Source organism: Ovis canadensis, chromosome 16, assembly GCF_042477335.2.
Source record: "Ovis canadensis isolate MfBH-ARS-UI-01 breed Bighorn chromosome 16, ARS-UI_OviCan_v2, whole genome shotgun sequence".
Taxonomy (NCBI): Eukaryota; Metazoa; Chordata; class Mammalia; order Artiodactyla; family Bovidae; genus Ovis; species Ovis canadensis.
The window spans coordinates 50,252,872-50,271,187 of record NC_091260.1 but is presented as its reverse complement, the minus strand read 5'-3'; the positions used below and the strand labels follow the sequence as shown (position 1 = coordinate 50,271,187).

Sequence of the window (18,316 nt, the reverse complement as noted above, 5' to 3'; positions counted from 1 at the left end):
AGAGCATTTTCAGAATGAAAATACACTGTGTCCCTTACATGATGTCCTGCTTCTTCATTACTCAGCATGTTGGGATCAGATGACAACACCGGAGGCCCGGGCTTCTTGGGGACGCTGGGAGACTGAGGTGCGGCCTTACTTTGATTTACCAGTTCCTGAAGTGTATCCGTAATACACTTGTAACTGTTTAATCTGAAAAAGCATGAAAGAGGAACGGTTACATGATTTAGTTAGCAACTGGTTAACAATCGAAATATAAACTGAAGGTAATTTTGAATACACACACAATTTGGTATTAAAAATAATACAAATCATACACTTTTCCTATAGGTTTGAGAAGCATTTGTTTAGAAGGGTGAACTCATAAAAACGAAACACATGTCTTAGATTGGTTATTTATTTCCTTTATGAATATCCATTGTTTTTTAGCAGTCTCTAAACACTTAAAAATCATCCTTTAAAACACTAAAACAAAACAAAACAATTAATCTTCATTTAGAACCAGACACTGAGGGCTGGATGGGTGAGGCAGCACTTTTGTTTCCAAGTATTTTATCGCATTTAAAACTGACATTAACGTGTATACACTGCTATATTCAAAACAGATAACCAACAAGGACGTACTGTATAGTACTTGGAACTCTACTCAGTGTTGTGTGCCAGCCTGGATGGAAGTGGGGTTTGGGGCAGGGAAGGATACGTGTATATGTATAGCTCAGTCCCTTCGCTGTTCACCTGAAACTACCACACTATTGTTAATCAGCTATATCCCAATGCAAAATAAAGTTTGAAGTTTGGGGAAAAAAAAAAAAAAACCCAGAAACAAAAAACTGACAGTAATACAATTTCAGAAAAACCACGAAGGTAGTTCAAAATATTTCTTAAGAATTCCCACCAGACTATAATTTTATCCCTAGGCAAAGAATTAGAATATTGATTCACATCTTTGATAAAATGGGCATTTTTTAGGAAAAGCTTAATTCAATTTTATAAGGGTTGTACTTGAAACATTATCTTCCTAACACTACCAGTCAAACTTTTCACAAAGAAAAGTCCTATATCCATAAAGTTGAGACTCTGCTAAGGTGATAAAACTCACCTTTCCTGGAAAGCCTGAAGTCCTACGATGTCCTCTTCTGGTTCTCCATGTTTATAGAAATGAAGTCCAAGACCCTGAGGATCTTTTTTTTCTGCAGCAGTAAGAGAGAGCTCCACCACACCCTCATAAAAACGCACTAATGGGAAAGAGTTAAGGCATATTATTAAGTGGATACATATTTCCTTAGCTGGCTTATAGAAGCTGGTACAGTCATCACATACTAAGACACAAGAAATTTATTTTGTATGTCTTATCACTTGGGCCACTGAAAATTGAAGGAAGATTTGCCTCTGAGTTGAGCAGAAGGTATGAAACATTTCATTTCTCACCTTGCCTATACTGAGCACAAACACTGGATAGGTCCACCTGATTGCTGATTTTCTGATACTCCTTTAAGGATTCTCTTAACATTCTTTCCTTTTCAATCTTATTTTGAACTTGTCGGGAATGCTGGAGAAGCTCATTTGCCTGGAAGTAGAGATGATAAGACCTTAGAAAGATATGAAATCAAGCACACAGATGATGCTGTCAATACAGGTTTTAGTTTATGTCTAAATTTACATCTGGTTTATGACCATCAAAGATAAAAACAACTCTGCAAACTTACTTCTTCTTAATTTTAGGCAGAAAAGTTTTTGACCAAAATATCCTAGCTATTCTTAATTCCTCTCTCAAATATGTTAAGTAAGACAGCTTTTGATTGGTAAATCTCTTGCCTAGTAAATACATTATTGGTCAGCAGGCAGTCCGGGAAACACTGATTTAAGGTTTTTTCACCTGTAGGAAAGGATCAATAAAAATTGCCCAATTAACTCTAATTTATTATACACAAGTTTTAGTGATTAAAAAAAAATTTAAAGAAAGGCATATTTAACCATTTTTTCTGTATGGTTTAGAAATACTATCAAAGATTCTTTATGAAAAATTTATATATGTACTTTAATAAATAATATATTCCAACTTCCTTCTTACACAGAGGAGAATTCTGAGGTCATGAAAGGCTAAGAGACCTACCCCCAGGTCATATGTCAAGAAAAAAAGAGAATTTCTGGTTACAGTACCACTGTGCTCTTAGCACACTGCAAAAAACACCAAACAGGTAAGACAGCATCATACCTTAGAACAAACTGCATCATCAGTGCTATAAAGAAGTGGGCAGATATCCTGTAAGTGTAAACTAATGCCATCAACAGCAGCATTATCTCTGATGTAACAGTTGATTAGAGAAGCAATTAGTGCTCCAGTCAGTTCCTTGTCCCTGATTACCAGGTCTTTAAAGGTGGTGATTTTCAACTGTTCTTGAAATTCCTAGGAGTATAAGAGAAAATTTTTTCTTTGATCAAAAATATAGGAATATCGTATTTCTGCACAGAATGAAATTTATCCAATAATTTAAAATAATTAAAACATTAATAGCCTCTATAATTTTAAAAAATAAAATATACTGAAGTATAAAAATAATAAAATTTTACAAATTTTCATAGATCATAGAGAACTGGAAAAGAACCCATAGTATGCCTATTCCAAATCTCTCACTTTACAAACAGAAAGCAAAGCCCAAGTAAGAGCCAAAACTGGAGGCAGGCCTCCTGACTTTAGTTGTAACTAGGAAAAAACAATCAATTATCTACATTAAAAAATCTCTGGCTTACATTTATCTATCCAAAATAATGTGTCTCCTGCTTGCTCAGTGGTGTCCATCTCTTTGCAACTATAGCCTGCCAGGCTCCTCTGTCGTGGGACTGCTCAGGCAAGAAGACTGGAGTGGGTTGCCATTTCCTACTCCCAGGGATCTTCCCAACCCTGGGATCAAACCTGTGTGTCCTGTATTGCAGGTGGAGTCTTTACCACTGAACCATCAGGAAAGCCAAAATAATATTCAACTTCTAATAGTCAAGGACTTCTAACTCTGGAGTTTGATCTCATTTTGAACAAATCAGGTTACTAAAATGGAGTTCTAAAGTATTGAGGTGATTAATATACCACAGTAACATTCGGTTTAGTGATTTGACTACTATCTTTTCCTAAATTTCAGCAAATACACAATCAATGCTCAATTTCTTGATTTATATTTAATTTGCATTCCATGAGCATGTTGGGAAGAAAGCTTTGAAGATAGATCACAAAAAAAATAATATGCAGGCTAAAAGTTGATCTAGATTATGCTTACCAGCCAATAAAACTAGAAATGATTATTCTAGCTGTCATGGAAAAGAAAACAGCTTTCATAATTAAGCATAGTCATTTGAATCTTTAAAAAGATAACAGAAAATACATCTTTAAAAGGAACAAAACAACTCACTGGACAGTACTGGAAAGAACACAAAGATTGTCTTTTAACTTTGAAAACTGATACTTAAAAGTCAAGAATCAAAACATTTTTGGGTAACCAAATAGCCCTAGAGGATAAGGAATAGAACTACAGTTAATAAATAGGGGAGAAACCACAGACTTAGAAAATTACCACTCTGTAATAATAAATGAAATAACTGATTCAGGTAATGATTATCAATTGATGTGATGAAAGCTTGACGAAAGTTCGATGAAGAATTTCACAACAGCAGGACTCGACTTAACTTTTGAATCCAATAATCAACGTTAATATGACTAAAAGTGGGATAATCAAATCTTTTATGTCTCCTAATAAATTAATCAATACATTAGCTAATAATAAACATAATAAATGATTATCTATGAAGTATTCTATTCTTTCTCAAATAAATGGACCTGAACTTATCAAGCTTCTATAGACTTGATTTCCATTTCACAGAAAATGCAAGAAACAGGCAGACAAGTTCACTACAAGTATACAAATTCGCTACAATGCAATTGCACAGAGAGAGAGAGAGAGAGAGAGAGAACAAACTACTCTAGACTGAGACTAAAGAGAAATAACAACCAAATGCAATGAGTGAATCAACTGTTCAGATTCTGATTAGAATAAACCAATCTTACAAAAAGATATTTTTAAGACAGTAATTTCACTATTTCAGATGCTACCAAAGAATTGATAATATTGCTAAATGTAATAATGAAATTGGTGTTCAAGAAAATGGCCACCTTTTTGAAGGAATACATACTAAAATATATAGAAATGAAAAAACATGATGTCAGAGATCTACTTTAAAATAAAATAATTCAGTAAAAAAGAAAATAAGGGGATAGATTAAGCAAAAGGGGTAAAATGAAAATGCTGAATACAAATGAATTGTGTATTTAAAAATATCTTTAGTAAAGTAAGATTTCATCCACAATCACAAACTTGTGGTTTTGACAGTGAATCTCTCATGTTATCAGGGTGGCTCAGACAGTAAAGAATCTGCCTGCAATGTGGGAGACAGGGGGATTAGTTGTTGTATTTTCTCTACTTTGTGTATGTTTAGAAATGCTCAGAATGAAATTGACAGGTAGGAATAAATTTTCCTTAAACCACCTAACATTGAGATAAATGCAAATTACCTTTATCCTTAATAAGGATACCATGAGGGCAGTAAGAGCAGCATGGACCATTCTTTTCCCATAGTGGTGAACATCTCTCTTTAAAGTAGGAACGTTTACACTACATTACTGGATTCCTTGAGATAACATTCAAAAAGTCTGCATATGTGTCTGTATGCATTCTTTGAAGGTGGGGAGAGACAGTTTTGATCTGATTCCCACAGGGATCTGATCCCTATGGGATCTGATAAATAAAGGTTACAATTTACTGTTGGAAAAATATCTTTGGTAAAGTAAGATTTCATCCACATATCACAAACTTCTGGTTTTGACAATGAATCCCTCAAGTTATCAGAGTGGCTCAGACAGTAAAGAATTTGCCTGCAATGTGGGAGACCCAGGTTTGATTCGGAGAAGGCAATGGAACCCCACTCCAGTACTCTTGCCTGGAAAATCCCATGGATGGAGGAGCCTGGTAGGCTGCAGTCCATGGGTTTGCTAAGAGTCAGACACGAATGAGCGACTTCACTTTAACTTTTCATTTTCATGCATTGGAGAAGGAAATGGCAACCCACTCCAGTGTTCTTGCCTGGAGAATCCCAGGGACGGGGGAGCCTGGTGGGCTGCCGCCTATGGGATTGTACAGAGTTGGACATGACTGAAGCGACTTAGCAGCAGCAGCAGGTTTGATTCTTGCATCAGGAAGATCCCCTGGAGAAGGGAATGGCAGTCTACTCAAGTATTCTTGCCTGGAGAATTCCATGGACAGAGGAGCCTGGCAGGCTACAGTCTGTGGGCTTGCCAAGAGTTAGACATGACTAAGAGAATCTCAGTCTTCAAGTTATCATGCTTTACTGCAGTTTTCTCATTACATACTAATTTATCATAACCTAAATGCTTCCCCGAAGACTCTCTCCTGAATCTAAGTGCATGATTAAAGCTTACTCAAAACAAGTTAACCACAATATTAATAGTATGATTTTAAGGAAGAAACATTTCCTACCTTCTGAAGTTCTCCTACGATAACAGTGAATTGATGTTCACAAAGAAGTTTCCATAAAGCCAGAGCCTGGTATGATTTTCGAACCAACTGCTGGATTGCCTGAAGTGAAATCTTTTCACTCAGTTGAGCCTCTAATTACAAAACACAACTAATGAAGTTTGCAAAATGACAGGTTAGGTTTTATTGCAAGTAAGACAACACTTCATCTCAAATAAAGACAACCCTAGTTAAGGGGGAGATCCTTATCGTTCTCCTTCTGCCGATCCCAGGGAATGACAATCATGAGTGTTGAATTCATGGCTTTATCCTCTCACTATATGTAAGTGCTTCTCTGCATGTACATATATAAATAGTAAAAATGTTGCCGTTTTGGACAACTTACACCATTGTTTTTCTCTGCTCAGTTATATTTTTACAGGCTACTCATATTGATAAGTCCAGTGCATTTAATTGCTGAGTATTCCACCATGTAAATTTTACCACAATTAGGTCCTTGTTCCACCTGAAGGACATTTCTATTGTTGCCAATGTTTTGCTACTAAAACAGTAATGCTATAAATATCCTTAAAAAACGTCTCCTTGAAAACACAGTCAGGTTTTGATGGGACTGCTTTTCATATTAAGATGTACCAGAGAATCATGAAAAAAAATTAAAAATAGAAATCATGAAATCAATTCAGTCAGTCATGATAGTTTTTTTCCCCCTCCCCCTTAAAAAAGGAAATAGAATGAAAAAGGGGGAAAAAAATAGAGTACAAAATAGTTTTGCTGCTGCTGAGTCGCTTCAGTCGTGTCTCACTCTGTGCGACCCCATGGACTGCAGAACACCAGGCTCCGCCGTCCCTGGGATTCTCCAGGCAAGAACACTGGAGTGGGTTGCCATTTCCTTCTCCAATGCATAAAAGTGGAAAGTGAAAGTGAAGTTGCTCAGTCCTGTCCGACTCCTAGCGACCCCATGGAGCCCACTAGGCTCCTCCGTCCGCCTTCTTCCACAAAATAGTTTTAGTTGTTGCTTAAAATTGTGTTCAGTTGTGTGTGTATGCTTTTAAACATCTGGATCATAATGTAAAAATTATTTCTTACTGTGAGGAAAAAAGTCTGATAAAGACTACTCCTGCATATATACTAAGAAGTGAAACTGCTGGCTTTGAATACATACACATTTTTAGCTTTTACTACGCATGATCAAATTGCTCACCGAAGTGGTTATTTCAGTGTATACTGCCAGCAATTTGAATGCTCCTCTTTGTAAAAATCCTTACTATTGCTTGTATTTTATCAAGCTTACCTGAAAAGAAGTACTAAAAAAGAATTTGCAAATACTGAACAGAAAACTGGATCTGGCAGGAAGGAAAGAAAGTACGTTGGGACAAAAGTAAATGGCTGGGTCTTAACTGGTAAAGTTCTATCCGCCAGAATAACTGGCTCAAGCAACACAAGGCAAAGAACTTAAAAAAAAAATAATTAAATGGCAGACAAAACTTAAACAATATTTTATTACTATTCCAAGTCACATCTGGAATAATTAATGGTTACAAGAACTTTTCAGTTCCTTTGCTCCTTCCTTAGTTGTTACTTTTTATAACTGATTAAAAAAAACACAAAAACCTAACACTTGATTCATATTGTAAGTGCTGTAAGAAATACAGCTGTAAGAAATACTTCACACACATAAGGATAGAAATTTTAAAAAAGAAAAAGAAAAATTACTGGTGATAATGTGGAGAAAACTGGAATACTTTGTGTACTAGTGGTATAAATGTACAATGGTACAGTTGTTATGAAAAAGTTATGGTGGTTACTCAAAAAATTAAAAATACAACTACACATAATCCAGCAACTACAATTCTGGATACATAAGAAAATAATTGAAAGTAGGAACTCAAATTTCTATTTGTATATCATATTCATAGCAGAATTATAAAAATACCCCAAAGGGTGAAGGCAGCCTAATTAGGATCCCACAAGCCATGTTGTGTGGCCAAAAAAATAAATTAATTAAAAAGTTAAAAAAAAAAAAAGGTACATATCATCATGTTTTCTGGTGCAAGAAAGGAAAAAAAAATTATGAACTGACAGTTATGGAAATACAAGATGTCCATATTATACTTATGCAAATAACACCAATATTATTTTAATAAAAATACTCATTAACACAAATGACCTTATCAAGGGATGCCCACTATTTTCTATTCACCTAATAAAACTCTTTACTCAGGTCATCAACATTCAACTGATCAATCAGAAGCAATAATTTACCATGCAACTTCCTCTGCAGCTCCTGTTGCATCTGCTGAGTATTTCCATTTTCAGGACGCATGAATCCTATCAGCCTCTGCTGTACTTTGGCAGCAGTACTGAAACAAAAATTCCAGAAAATATATTAAAAGGGTTGTGCAACTATTACCATCACCTAATTTTAAAGCATTTTTACCCACTTTCCATTTGCAGTCAATTCTTTTTTTTTAAAATATATATTTACTTATTTTAATTGGAGGCTAATTACTTTACAGTGCTGCTGCTGCTGCTAAGTCGCTTCAGTCATGTCCAATTCTGTGTGACCCCATAGACGGCAGCCCACCAGGGTCCTCCGTCCCTGGGATTCTCCAGGCAAGAACAATGGAGTGGGTTGCCATTTCCTTCTCCAATGCATGCAAGTGAAAAGTGAAAGTGAAGTCGCTCAGTCGTGTCCGACTTCGAGACCCCATGGACTGCAGCCTACCAGGCTCCTCCATCCATGGGATTTTCCAGGCAAGAGTACTGGAGTGGGTTGCCGTTGCCTTCTCCGTACTTTACAATATGTTGTTCAAAATTATAAATAGCATTATACTATTAATAGCTTGACTATAATGCAACACCGTGTGGCCAGTACACGTGGCCCCCAATGCAGGAGACATAAGAGATGTGCATTTGATCCCTGGGACAGGAAGATCCCTTGGAGGAGGGCACTGTCACTTCTAATTAATTCACTGGGGGAGTGATGTGAAGTTTTTACAAGTTTATATCACTTTTAAAACAACAAAAAATGTTCATTCTAAATGTGTGTCCACACAAAAACTTCTACAGGAAAGTTCGTCTCAGCACTATTCATAATAGTCAAAAAGCTGAAACACCCAACACTGTAAATCAACTACACTTCGAAAAACAAAAAAATTTTTTTAAAAGATAAAAGCTGAAATAAGTTTAATGTGCATCAAATGATAAACTGAAAAACAAAACCAAGTACTAACACACACTACATGTGACAATATTACACTAAGAGAAAGAACCCAAAACAAAAGGTCACATATTGTATATTTTCATTTACATAAAAGATCCAAAATATGGCAGGTCCACAGAGGCAGAGAAGACTAGTATTTGTAGGAATTGGGGGAAGGGCAACTGTGGAGTTCCATGGACTCCACATGTTTGTGCACCATGAGATTGATATAGTGAAACTCAAATATCCAAGTGAAAAAAGTGAAAGTAAAAGTTGCTCAGTGGTGTCCAACTCTTTGTGACCCAACAGTCTGTCCAAGGAATTTTGCAGGCAGTAGAGGAGTGGGTTGTCATTCCCTTCTCCAGGGGATCTTCCCAACCCAGGGATTAAACCCAGGTCTCCTGTATTGCAGGCAGATTCTTTTACTTGGTGGTGGCACCTTTGGAAGGTAATTAGGTCCGGGTGAGGTCATGAGGGTGTAGCCCCATGATGAGACTGATACCCTTATAAGAAGAAAGCAGAGAACTTTGGGTCTGGTTCTCTCTCTGCCACGTAAGACACAGAAAGAAAGCAGCTGTCTGCAAACTAGGAAGAACGTCCTCACCGGAACTTAACCATGCTGACACTCTATCTCAGACTTCCAGCCTCCAGAACTATAAAAAATAAACGTTTGTCATCTATGGCAGTTTATGGTATTTTTGTTACTTCAGCTTGTTATTAAGATAGGGAATGACTGCTAATGGGTATAAGGTTTCTTTTTGGTGTGATATAGCTATTCTGGAATTAGATAATGGTGATGAAATTTTAACTTTATGAATATACTAAAAACCATGAAACTTTTTTAAAAGGACAAATTTTATAATAAGTAAATTAAATCTCAGGGACAACAAGGGAAATAAATTTTACTTATTCTTACTTTGGATTTCCTAATGGTCCTCCAGTAAATTGGGAGTTTCTGTCTAGAAATTCTTGTAAGCCTTTCAGTTCTAGTAGCACTGACTCCAGCAGCTGGGAGGGAACACTACTTTCAATCTGAAAAAGAAATATTTTCAAAAATGTAAAAACAATGAAAAAGAATATCCATAAAAAAACATATACTCTATATACCCATAAATGAATACAGAATTTTAATTCTGAGGTACCCTATCTTCACAAATAGAAAAGTTATTCCTTGTATTAATTTATACTTGGTGACCAAAATAAAGGGCTAGACACCCACATTCTACCCTAGCTGCTTTGGTTAATCAGGTATAATTTACAGACAGTAAAACGCTATACACTTTGATAGCTTTTCACATCTTAAGAGTCACCACCCAAACCACAATACTGAATATTTCCAACACCCAACAAAGTTCTCTATTGCCCTTTTCTAGTCATTAGTGCCTGTTCAAAATTCACATAAACGGAATCATGTATTAAGTAAATACACTCTGATTTTTAGAAATGTGAATTTTAAGAGTATCACAGCTAAAAATATATTTTATATCTTTACGCTGGAAAAAGAAAAAAGCTTAAAATAAGTTGCACACATACTTCATATTAAAAAATTTTTATTACTTGAATTTATGATAATACAAATTTCTGTTTCTTAAAGCACTCTGGAAAGTATGCCAGTGCATGGAATTTAGTGCTATGTTCATGGAGTTTGGAGGCATATAAGCAAAATATTCAGTAATTTTGAGCAATATTAACTATCAAGACTGACTCTATTTAGCCCTCATAACAATGTTACAAGAAGATACATTCTCATTTTACTTTAAGTTATCAGGCTCTGAATGTTAAATTTACTCATCAGTGAACAAGTGACAGAGCTTGAGATATAATTCAGGGGGTGAACAGTTTACTGAACACATACACAAACACATACATGGAGGAATAATCATTGCATGCTGTTTACAGCATTAAGAAATATGAAACAATCTACTTATCCACTGAAAATATAAACTGGTTACATAGAGACGATGGAATACTATTACGCAACACACTTACTGCAGTGATCTCTCTGTTGCCACTCTTAAATACTCTCTCCACAACTAAACTGGCATCCCATATGTTTCTGGAAAAAAAAAATGTTTTAATGATTGTGCTGTAGATGAATAAAAACATTACAATATGTAGTAAATCCTTTTGCTGTGTGTTTATTTAGTTTTTAAAGTGTGGCAATGACTTCATTTAACATTGTACTAAGTTATCTGAAAGGATAAGAATAGCAACAAAGAAAAAAACAGGAAAACTTTCAAACTTGATGTCATTTCACATAATGAAATATTGCTGAGGAAAAATCAAAGACTCTGGGTAATAAGTTGTAAACGAGGAAGTTCTGAGTTATGAATTCTGCACTGTTTCACATTTTTAAGCAGAATGATTCATATGAAAGCATATGTCTCAAATTTACGAAAAACACACCAGACATGCTAATGACTTGGATACAGCAGAAGGAGTGCAAAATGGCTGTGATTCTATACCTACTCCTGACACCCAGTCTCTTTACAATATGATTCTGGTGCCTGCTTTATAACGAGGAGTCTATTTCCCATCGTTTGAAGCTGGGGTGGCTCAGAGATGTCCCCTTGACAAGTAAACGAGGTGGAAGTGATAGGCCAGTTCTGAGCCTAGGCATCAGGAGGCTCTGCAAGTTTCTACTGTCTCTCATGGAACCTTGCTACCACCAAATCAATGATCTTTGACTAGCCTGCTAGAGAATAAGAGAACAGTCCAGCTGTCCCAGCTGAGGCCACTCTAGACCAACACACAAACACAACCCTGAACATGTGTCAGAGAGTTCTGAGTAGAACTCTCTTCTACCTCAATGATGATTTCATATTATGGAGTGCTTTGTTACACTCCATGTTAATATACATAGCTATATTTTGAAGACACATATACATATGCGAAACATAGTAACAAAATATAATTTGATGGTTAGATAATAGAAAAGCTGAATGACAGAAAACCATCTTATTAATGGATAAGTGAGCTTAAACTGTAAGTAAAATTTAGTAGGAATAAACGATGTTCCAAATTTGAAGCTAAAAATGTTCAGCTGTACAAAATGGAACAAGGTGAGCAATAGTTAATTATTCTATAAAAAACTTACCCCATGATTCGAGAAAAGTAAATGCAAATACCATTGTGTTTTCCAGAGTACACAATCTCTGGTCCAGCCATACAACTCATACTTGTGGCCTGAGTTGCTGGGCTTCCCAAAGCACACACTGGAGTAGACATGGCAGGCGGGTGAACACCTTGTACACACGTAAGAAAATCAAATCTCAAAATTTAACCGTGAACATTCAGAATTCTCAAACACCCAAGTCAGTTGTACCTGAGCCCAAAGGAAAAAAGTTACAAAAATACTGAAATAAACAGTAATTTAATTTGATTTTCCTTGACAAGAAGTGAGACTTAGACTTGCTTAGAAACTCCCAGGTTGGCTTTCAAGTGTGGCAATGCAGGATGAAAAGGAAAGCAAGCGTGCAATCACTGCATCTTAATGGTGGGAGTGAAACAGGTCAGTTAGGTTCAGTGCTGGTGATTAAATCCTGGTACTCACAAAGGGGGCTTTCTAGGTAGGCTAGGCAAAGGCATTCACAGCCGAATGCCAATGCTTGTTTAGATGCCACTTCTATTAAATTACATTATTTTCAGGGGAATAGGACAAGTTAATCTTCCCCACTCTAAGTGTTAAGAATAATAATTCATTATGATGGCTCCAAAAAGAATAGTAATAGCATCCTAAAACAGAGAAAAGAGGTACCTTGAGATGGTGTCCCTAAGAAGGATGGATTTGGATACAGAGTACCACTAGGAACAGGAGAACCTGAAAAGAAAACAATATAAAGACTGATAAAATTATCTCCCAGTTTTTTGAATCTGATCAAAATCAGACACAGAAACTGTTTCTAAGTGTAAGAGTAAGGAGGGGCACCACTCTTAATATATTCAAGAATTAGGGACCCATTTCCTAGCAATTTTCTAACAATTCCCACTTTGAAAAACACCGAGGAGGGAGTTTGTTATTAAATCACTTAACTTTTTCCTGTTGAATAAGTAACAAATGAGTTCTGTAAATATTACTGCTTACATCTTATTTTGTTTCCCAGTATACACTAAGGATTCACTATATATAATTCTAATTAGACATCTATAGGAGTATTCTCTAACAATCCAGTAGCAGAAAAGAAAACATAACAAAATTTTTTATCCATTAAAATATGTTACTATGTGTGCTCAGTGGTGTTTGACTCTTTGTGACCCATGGCCTGTAGCCCACCAGGCTCCTCTGTCCATGGTATTTTCCAGGCAAGGATTCTGGGGCAGGCTGCCGTTTCCCACTTAGAGGATCTTCCTGACCCAGAGATCAAGCTCACATCTCCTGTGTCTCCTGCCTTGGCATGCAGATTCTTTACCACCGAGCCACCTGGGAAGCCCTAAAATATGCTACAAAGCTTTAAAGATTCAAGCTCTGCTAGAAATAGTTTCATTTCAGCGTTTCATACTCACTAGTGTAGACAGGAGAGCCCAGGATGGGACCGACATTACTCGGAGTGGGGAGAGTGGTTGGAAATCTCATCTGTGCTTCACCACCGTACCTATTTTTATGACAACAGGGGCTGAGTTTATTCAGTGAAACTATCCATCTTAAAAGCTGGACTTGTTTCAAGTCCTGCTTAGCTTCAGGATAAATGCTTTAAACATTAGTGACTTCAATGCATCATGCAGACAGTGAAATACACACATAGATACCTAATAAAATACTTATTTAGTAAATGTTGACTTGAAACTGCTACCAAGAAGAATTATAAGGGACTCTGGCAATTTCTAAAAAAGGGTCTGTGAAGCATAGAATTTATTTAATGAGTGTACTATAATTCCCACACTAGAATTATGGTTAGACTACTTAAAAAATTCTTTAAAAAATTGCATTTAAAATTTATTCTTAGCTAAGTATTTTCCAAACAGTATCTCTGATACCCAGGTTTTCTTGATGTGATGCAGAATCTCTCGATGTAAATGATACACAGAGAGCAAAATTGGCATAGTCTTAGAGGAAGCAGAAAAGACAAATGAGATAGTAACTGAGGTAGAAAGAAGAGCAGACAAAAGAAGCTGGAGAAGAGAATCCAGAGAAAGGGTTACAATGCATAAATCATGCTCATTAAGGTGTTCCAGATTTTGTCTTTTTGCAAATAAATTTTACTAACTTGCCTATATGGTCACTTAAATGTTTACTTGTAATGACCACATTAGCCAATGCATCCATTAAAAAAAAGTGGCCAAAAACAAGAGAAAAGGGACATACATACCTGAAGAAAGCTCGAGTAGCCCAAGCAGATACTTCTCTGTCACAGGCAGCAGTGGAACAAGCAAGAATAAGGCAAGTTGCACAAGCCTGGTCTTCCTGTAAAAAAAAATAATTATCTTCCCTTAGAATAAACATAAACATTTTGAATGAAGTTTTGTTTACTGCTGTATCCAGTGTTTAAATCTGTGTACAGAGCAAATACTTGATAAATATTTATTGAATGAATCAAAGCAGTGGGTATGAGAAAGGAGAAGTAAACACTATTGGTTTTAAAGTTTCTCATAGGCACCACTATTAAAGGATGTTCTCTTTATCTTTTTATCTAGATTCTATTTTAGTTTCTGGTTTAGTCACCTCCTTTTTTTCTCAAGGTGTTTTAATCTTTTAGAAAACAACAACAGCTAACATTTATTAAGTACCAGGCACTGTTTTAAGAGTTTAGAGCATATTAATCTCCATGTCACATATTACAATTTAATACATATTTTACACATGAGGAAATGGAAGCTCAGAGAACTCAAGTAATATACTCAGATGGTGGAGCTGGTTTGAATCTAGAGTGTGTATATTTAAATTTGATCTGATATTCCTGACTTTAAGCATTCACAGTATTACCTCATCATTTTTCGTTATGGTTTTAAAATACTTAAGTACCCATCACTGTTACTGCAAACTTTTTCCTCATGTCATTAAGCAGAAAAAAAAAAAAAAATTAAGAAGTTATTTATCTGTAAATGTCTTATCCTTTATTTTACTTTTTAGAAAACTTTTAATTAATATTTTGTATTGTGGTATAGCCAATTAACAAAGTTGTGATAAACTCAGGTAAAGAACAAAGGTACTCAGCCATACATATACATGTATCCACTCTCCTCCAAACTCCCCTCCCACCCAGGCTGCTACATAACATTGAGCAGAGTTCCATATGCTATAATGCAGGTCCTTGTTGGTTAGCCATTTTATCCGTATTTATCTATAAATGTCTTGTCCTTTAATAAAAATACATTTGTCATATAATTTGACCATCACACTCTTACTAGTATATTTTAATGATAAGAATTTATCAACAGAATAAAAAATATGAGCATTTACCATAATAAACCTTATAGCATATTAATCCTATTCCCAAACACCAGTACATATATGATTAAAGCAAAGAAAGACTAGTATTAATCCCAGCATTTTGATCCTAACTTATATAAAATGTAGCTATCATTCTCATTGTTTAAAATATCATCACATTAAAAAAAAATACAAATAATTACCTGATGTAATTTAAAGAATCTTTCAATCTCTTCTCCATCTCCACCCACATTACTCACAAGTAGATGCCTCAGTTGATCCACAGGTCTAAGTTTATGAAACATAAGACTCCCCTAAGAAGTTAAATAAAAGAGATGAATAATAAATTTACTAAGAATGGCTAGTAGCAACGGATCCTATGTTAAAAAAAAAAGACAAAAACAAGAAAACTTCAAGAACAAAGTACATGGGTCAAAAAGATCATCTGATCTACATTTCAACTCCCAAGCCACCCTAGATCTATATATCCATATGGAAAACTTAAGAAGTGAAGCATTATAAACCTTTAGCTAATGCACAGTATTAATACATGAATAGTCAGATAAGTGGAACAAAGTAGAAAGTTCTGATATAAGCTCAAGTAAATACTTGAATTTAATATATAATAAAAGCTGCCCCTCAAATGAAGGATCAAAATTAGACTATCCATTAATCACAAAGGCACAAGTACATCCACTTCAGAAAACACTGAAGCTGAATCCATATTCATACCTAAACCAGGATAAATTCCAAACAGGACAAAATAAAACTATAACAGAATAGTACTAAAAGAAACTATGGGTGAATGATTTCATGAGCTTAGAGTGTGGAAGCTTTAAAAAAAAAAAACAAAACTGTAGCAGAAATCCCCCAAAATAACAGAATATCTCAACTACTTATAAACCTATTCACATGGGGGAAAAAAAAAATCTCAATAAAGAAAATCAAATGACAAACCAGAAAAAATGTTTGAGCCTAAATCACAAAAAGTTCCCTTAAATATATAAAGAGTTTCTATAAATCAAAAAACAAACTTAATAGAGAAGTAGGTATAAAATCGGAACAAACAATTCACAGAAAAATAAACACTAGAAAAGACCGTCAACCTCACTCTTAATAAGATGGAGTACCGTACTTGTATAGGATGTAAGGAAATAGGCATTCAACAGTCACCGATGGTGACTGTATACAGGGATGGGTGTATACATACATCAGTGTATACATACATCGGTGTATGTATGCAGGGAAACCAGAAACATCTTTCAAATTGATAAATACACATACTTTTTAATCCAGAAGATGTAATTCTATAGTTCTACTCATACATGTAAAATTATACACACACAAGTTTGTAGCATTATTTTTAACAGCAAATGATCCATTAACAGGGACCTAGTTAAATATGGTATATTCATAAAAAGGAATCTTTTAAATATAAAAAAGAATGAGAAAGTCCTAATATCAACATGGAAAGATGTCTAAAATGTATCTTTGAAACATAAAAAGCACATATGCTATTATTTGTCTATAAATATATTTGTATTGTTTGTATATCTATAACGTATCTCTGGAAAGATACAAACTCTGATGACATGGGAGTCTGTAAGGAGGGGACCCAAACCAGAAGGGAGATTTTATTGTGTATACCCCTTGGTTTACCACTGGAATCCTGTCAATGCATTACTACTCAAAAAATAAATACTAAAAAATGTTGTATACTACTTTATAAAGAGTGAGTTCTTTTTGTTGCATTTTTGGTATTTATAACTATTCCTTAAGAATATTTTAAGAGTAAACATTCCTAAGTGCTTAAGTAAATGACTCTATTAAGCAACTATTGTAGAATACTTTGACAAAAACATTAAATACGGCTTCTTTTTGTCTCTACCTTAAGAGGATATGCACATACCTGTGCTGAGAGGAGAACAAACTTCTTGGGAGGCAACATGTGCTGCTGTACAACAACTGGTGAGTCAGTTATTGGAATATGATCCTTATTTAAGGGTGTGATAATCTTATCTACTTTCAACTCATCTATTGCAGAAAGAGCCCAGGAATGACCATCAACACGAGTAGTCATCTATGTAGAAGAAATAAAGTTTTGTATACATATAATTAAAGTTACATAAAGCAAAATCTTCTAAAAAGGATACAGTCTTTGAGTAAATGTAGGATTTAATAATCTAACAATACATTAGGATGAATATTCTCAAAAGTCAGTATTTAATTTTTAATACCTATTATTTTGATTGAGCATCTTCTATGATAGTAAATAATCTTTACATACTAGAAGAAAACGGCAAATTTTTCTTAAGATAAACTACATATAGTATATACTATAACTACAATTTTTTCAATAACCAAAGACTATATACCTTCTACCTTCTTTCCAGGGTGATCTACACTTAGGTTCATTGCTCAAATTTCCTGACCCATGGTTTTGCTCTCTTCTGAAGTTATATTTGCTTTCTAAACTAAGATATTCTTTTTTAAAAAGTATCTTGGTCTTCTAAAATATTTTATTATAAAAAATTTAAAGCATCAATAAAATGTTGAAAGTACACTGTATGTCCATATGCCTGATACCCAGATTCAACAATTGATAGCATTTTGCCATATTTGGTTTCTTCTCTCTTTCTATATTTTTTGAATTACTGAACTATTTAAAGTTATGAATATCATGTCACCACTAAATATTTATATATTTGCATGCATCTCTTAAAAATAAGGATGTCCTCTTACATAACCATAAAACTATTCCTACATGTAAGAATATTAACATTTCTCTAATACAATCTAATGCCCAGTCAATACAGAATTTTTCCATTGTCCTAATGTCTTTTATAGCTGTATTGGAGAGACCAGAATTTGATTATTAATGTTCATGAGCTATATTTACATTTGTTTTTTAAGTCCACGTTTGTTTGAGAACTCAAGTATACAGGTGAAGTGACATGATGTATTGACATTGAAGTTGCTCAGTCGTGTCCGACTCTTTGCGACCCCATGAACTGTAGCCTACCAGGCTCCTCCATCCAAGGAATTTTCCAGGCAAGAGTACTGGAGTGGGTTGCCATTTCCTTCTCCAGATCTTCCCGACCCAGGGATTGAACCCAGGTCTCCAGCATTGTAGGTAGATGCTTTACCATCTGAGCCACTATGATGTATAGTACCTACTTTAAAAATAAAAACAAATAATAGCTAACATTT

At 35.0% G+C, this 18,316-nt stretch overlaps 1 protein-coding gene across 6 annotated transcripts in view; it reads right to left on the bottom strand.

The window, feature by feature from the left end:
• The window catches only part of NUP155 (nucleoporin 155), a 54,990-nt gene that overhangs the window by 16,117 nt on the left and 20,557 nt on the right, over window positions 1-18,316 (bottom strand). For all 6 annotated transcript variants that reach the window (XR_011249555.1, XM_069555872.1, XM_069555873.1 and 3 more), the window contains exons 13-26: window positions 17,016-17,186; window positions 15,310-15,420; window positions 14,046-14,140; window positions 13,243-13,331; window positions 12,497-12,559; window positions 11,837-11,984; window positions 10,729-10,795; window positions 9,656-9,771; window positions 7,800-7,897; window positions 5,541-5,671; window positions 2,216-2,407; window positions 1,429-1,567; window positions 1,100-1,235; window positions 39-192 (exon numbers count right to left, since the gene is read on the bottom strand). Coding sequence is in view for 5 of the 6 variants with exons in the window: in XM_069555872.1 (XP_069411973.1) it covers window positions 39-192; window positions 1,100-1,235; window positions 1,429-1,567; window positions 2,216-2,407; window positions 5,541-5,671; window positions 7,800-7,897; window positions 9,656-9,771; window positions 10,729-10,795; window positions 11,837-11,984; window positions 12,497-12,559; window positions 13,243-13,331; window positions 14,046-14,140; window positions 15,310-15,420; window positions 17,016-17,186 (1,710 nt within the window). In the remaining variant the exon portion in view is untranslated. The remainder of the gene's footprint in view (window positions 1-38; window positions 193-1,099; window positions 1,236-1,428; window positions 1,568-2,215; window positions 2,408-5,540; window positions 5,672-7,799; window positions 7,898-9,655; window positions 9,772-10,728; window positions 10,796-11,836; window positions 11,985-12,496; window positions 12,560-13,242; window positions 13,332-14,045; window positions 14,141-15,309; window positions 15,421-17,015; window positions 17,187-18,316) is intronic.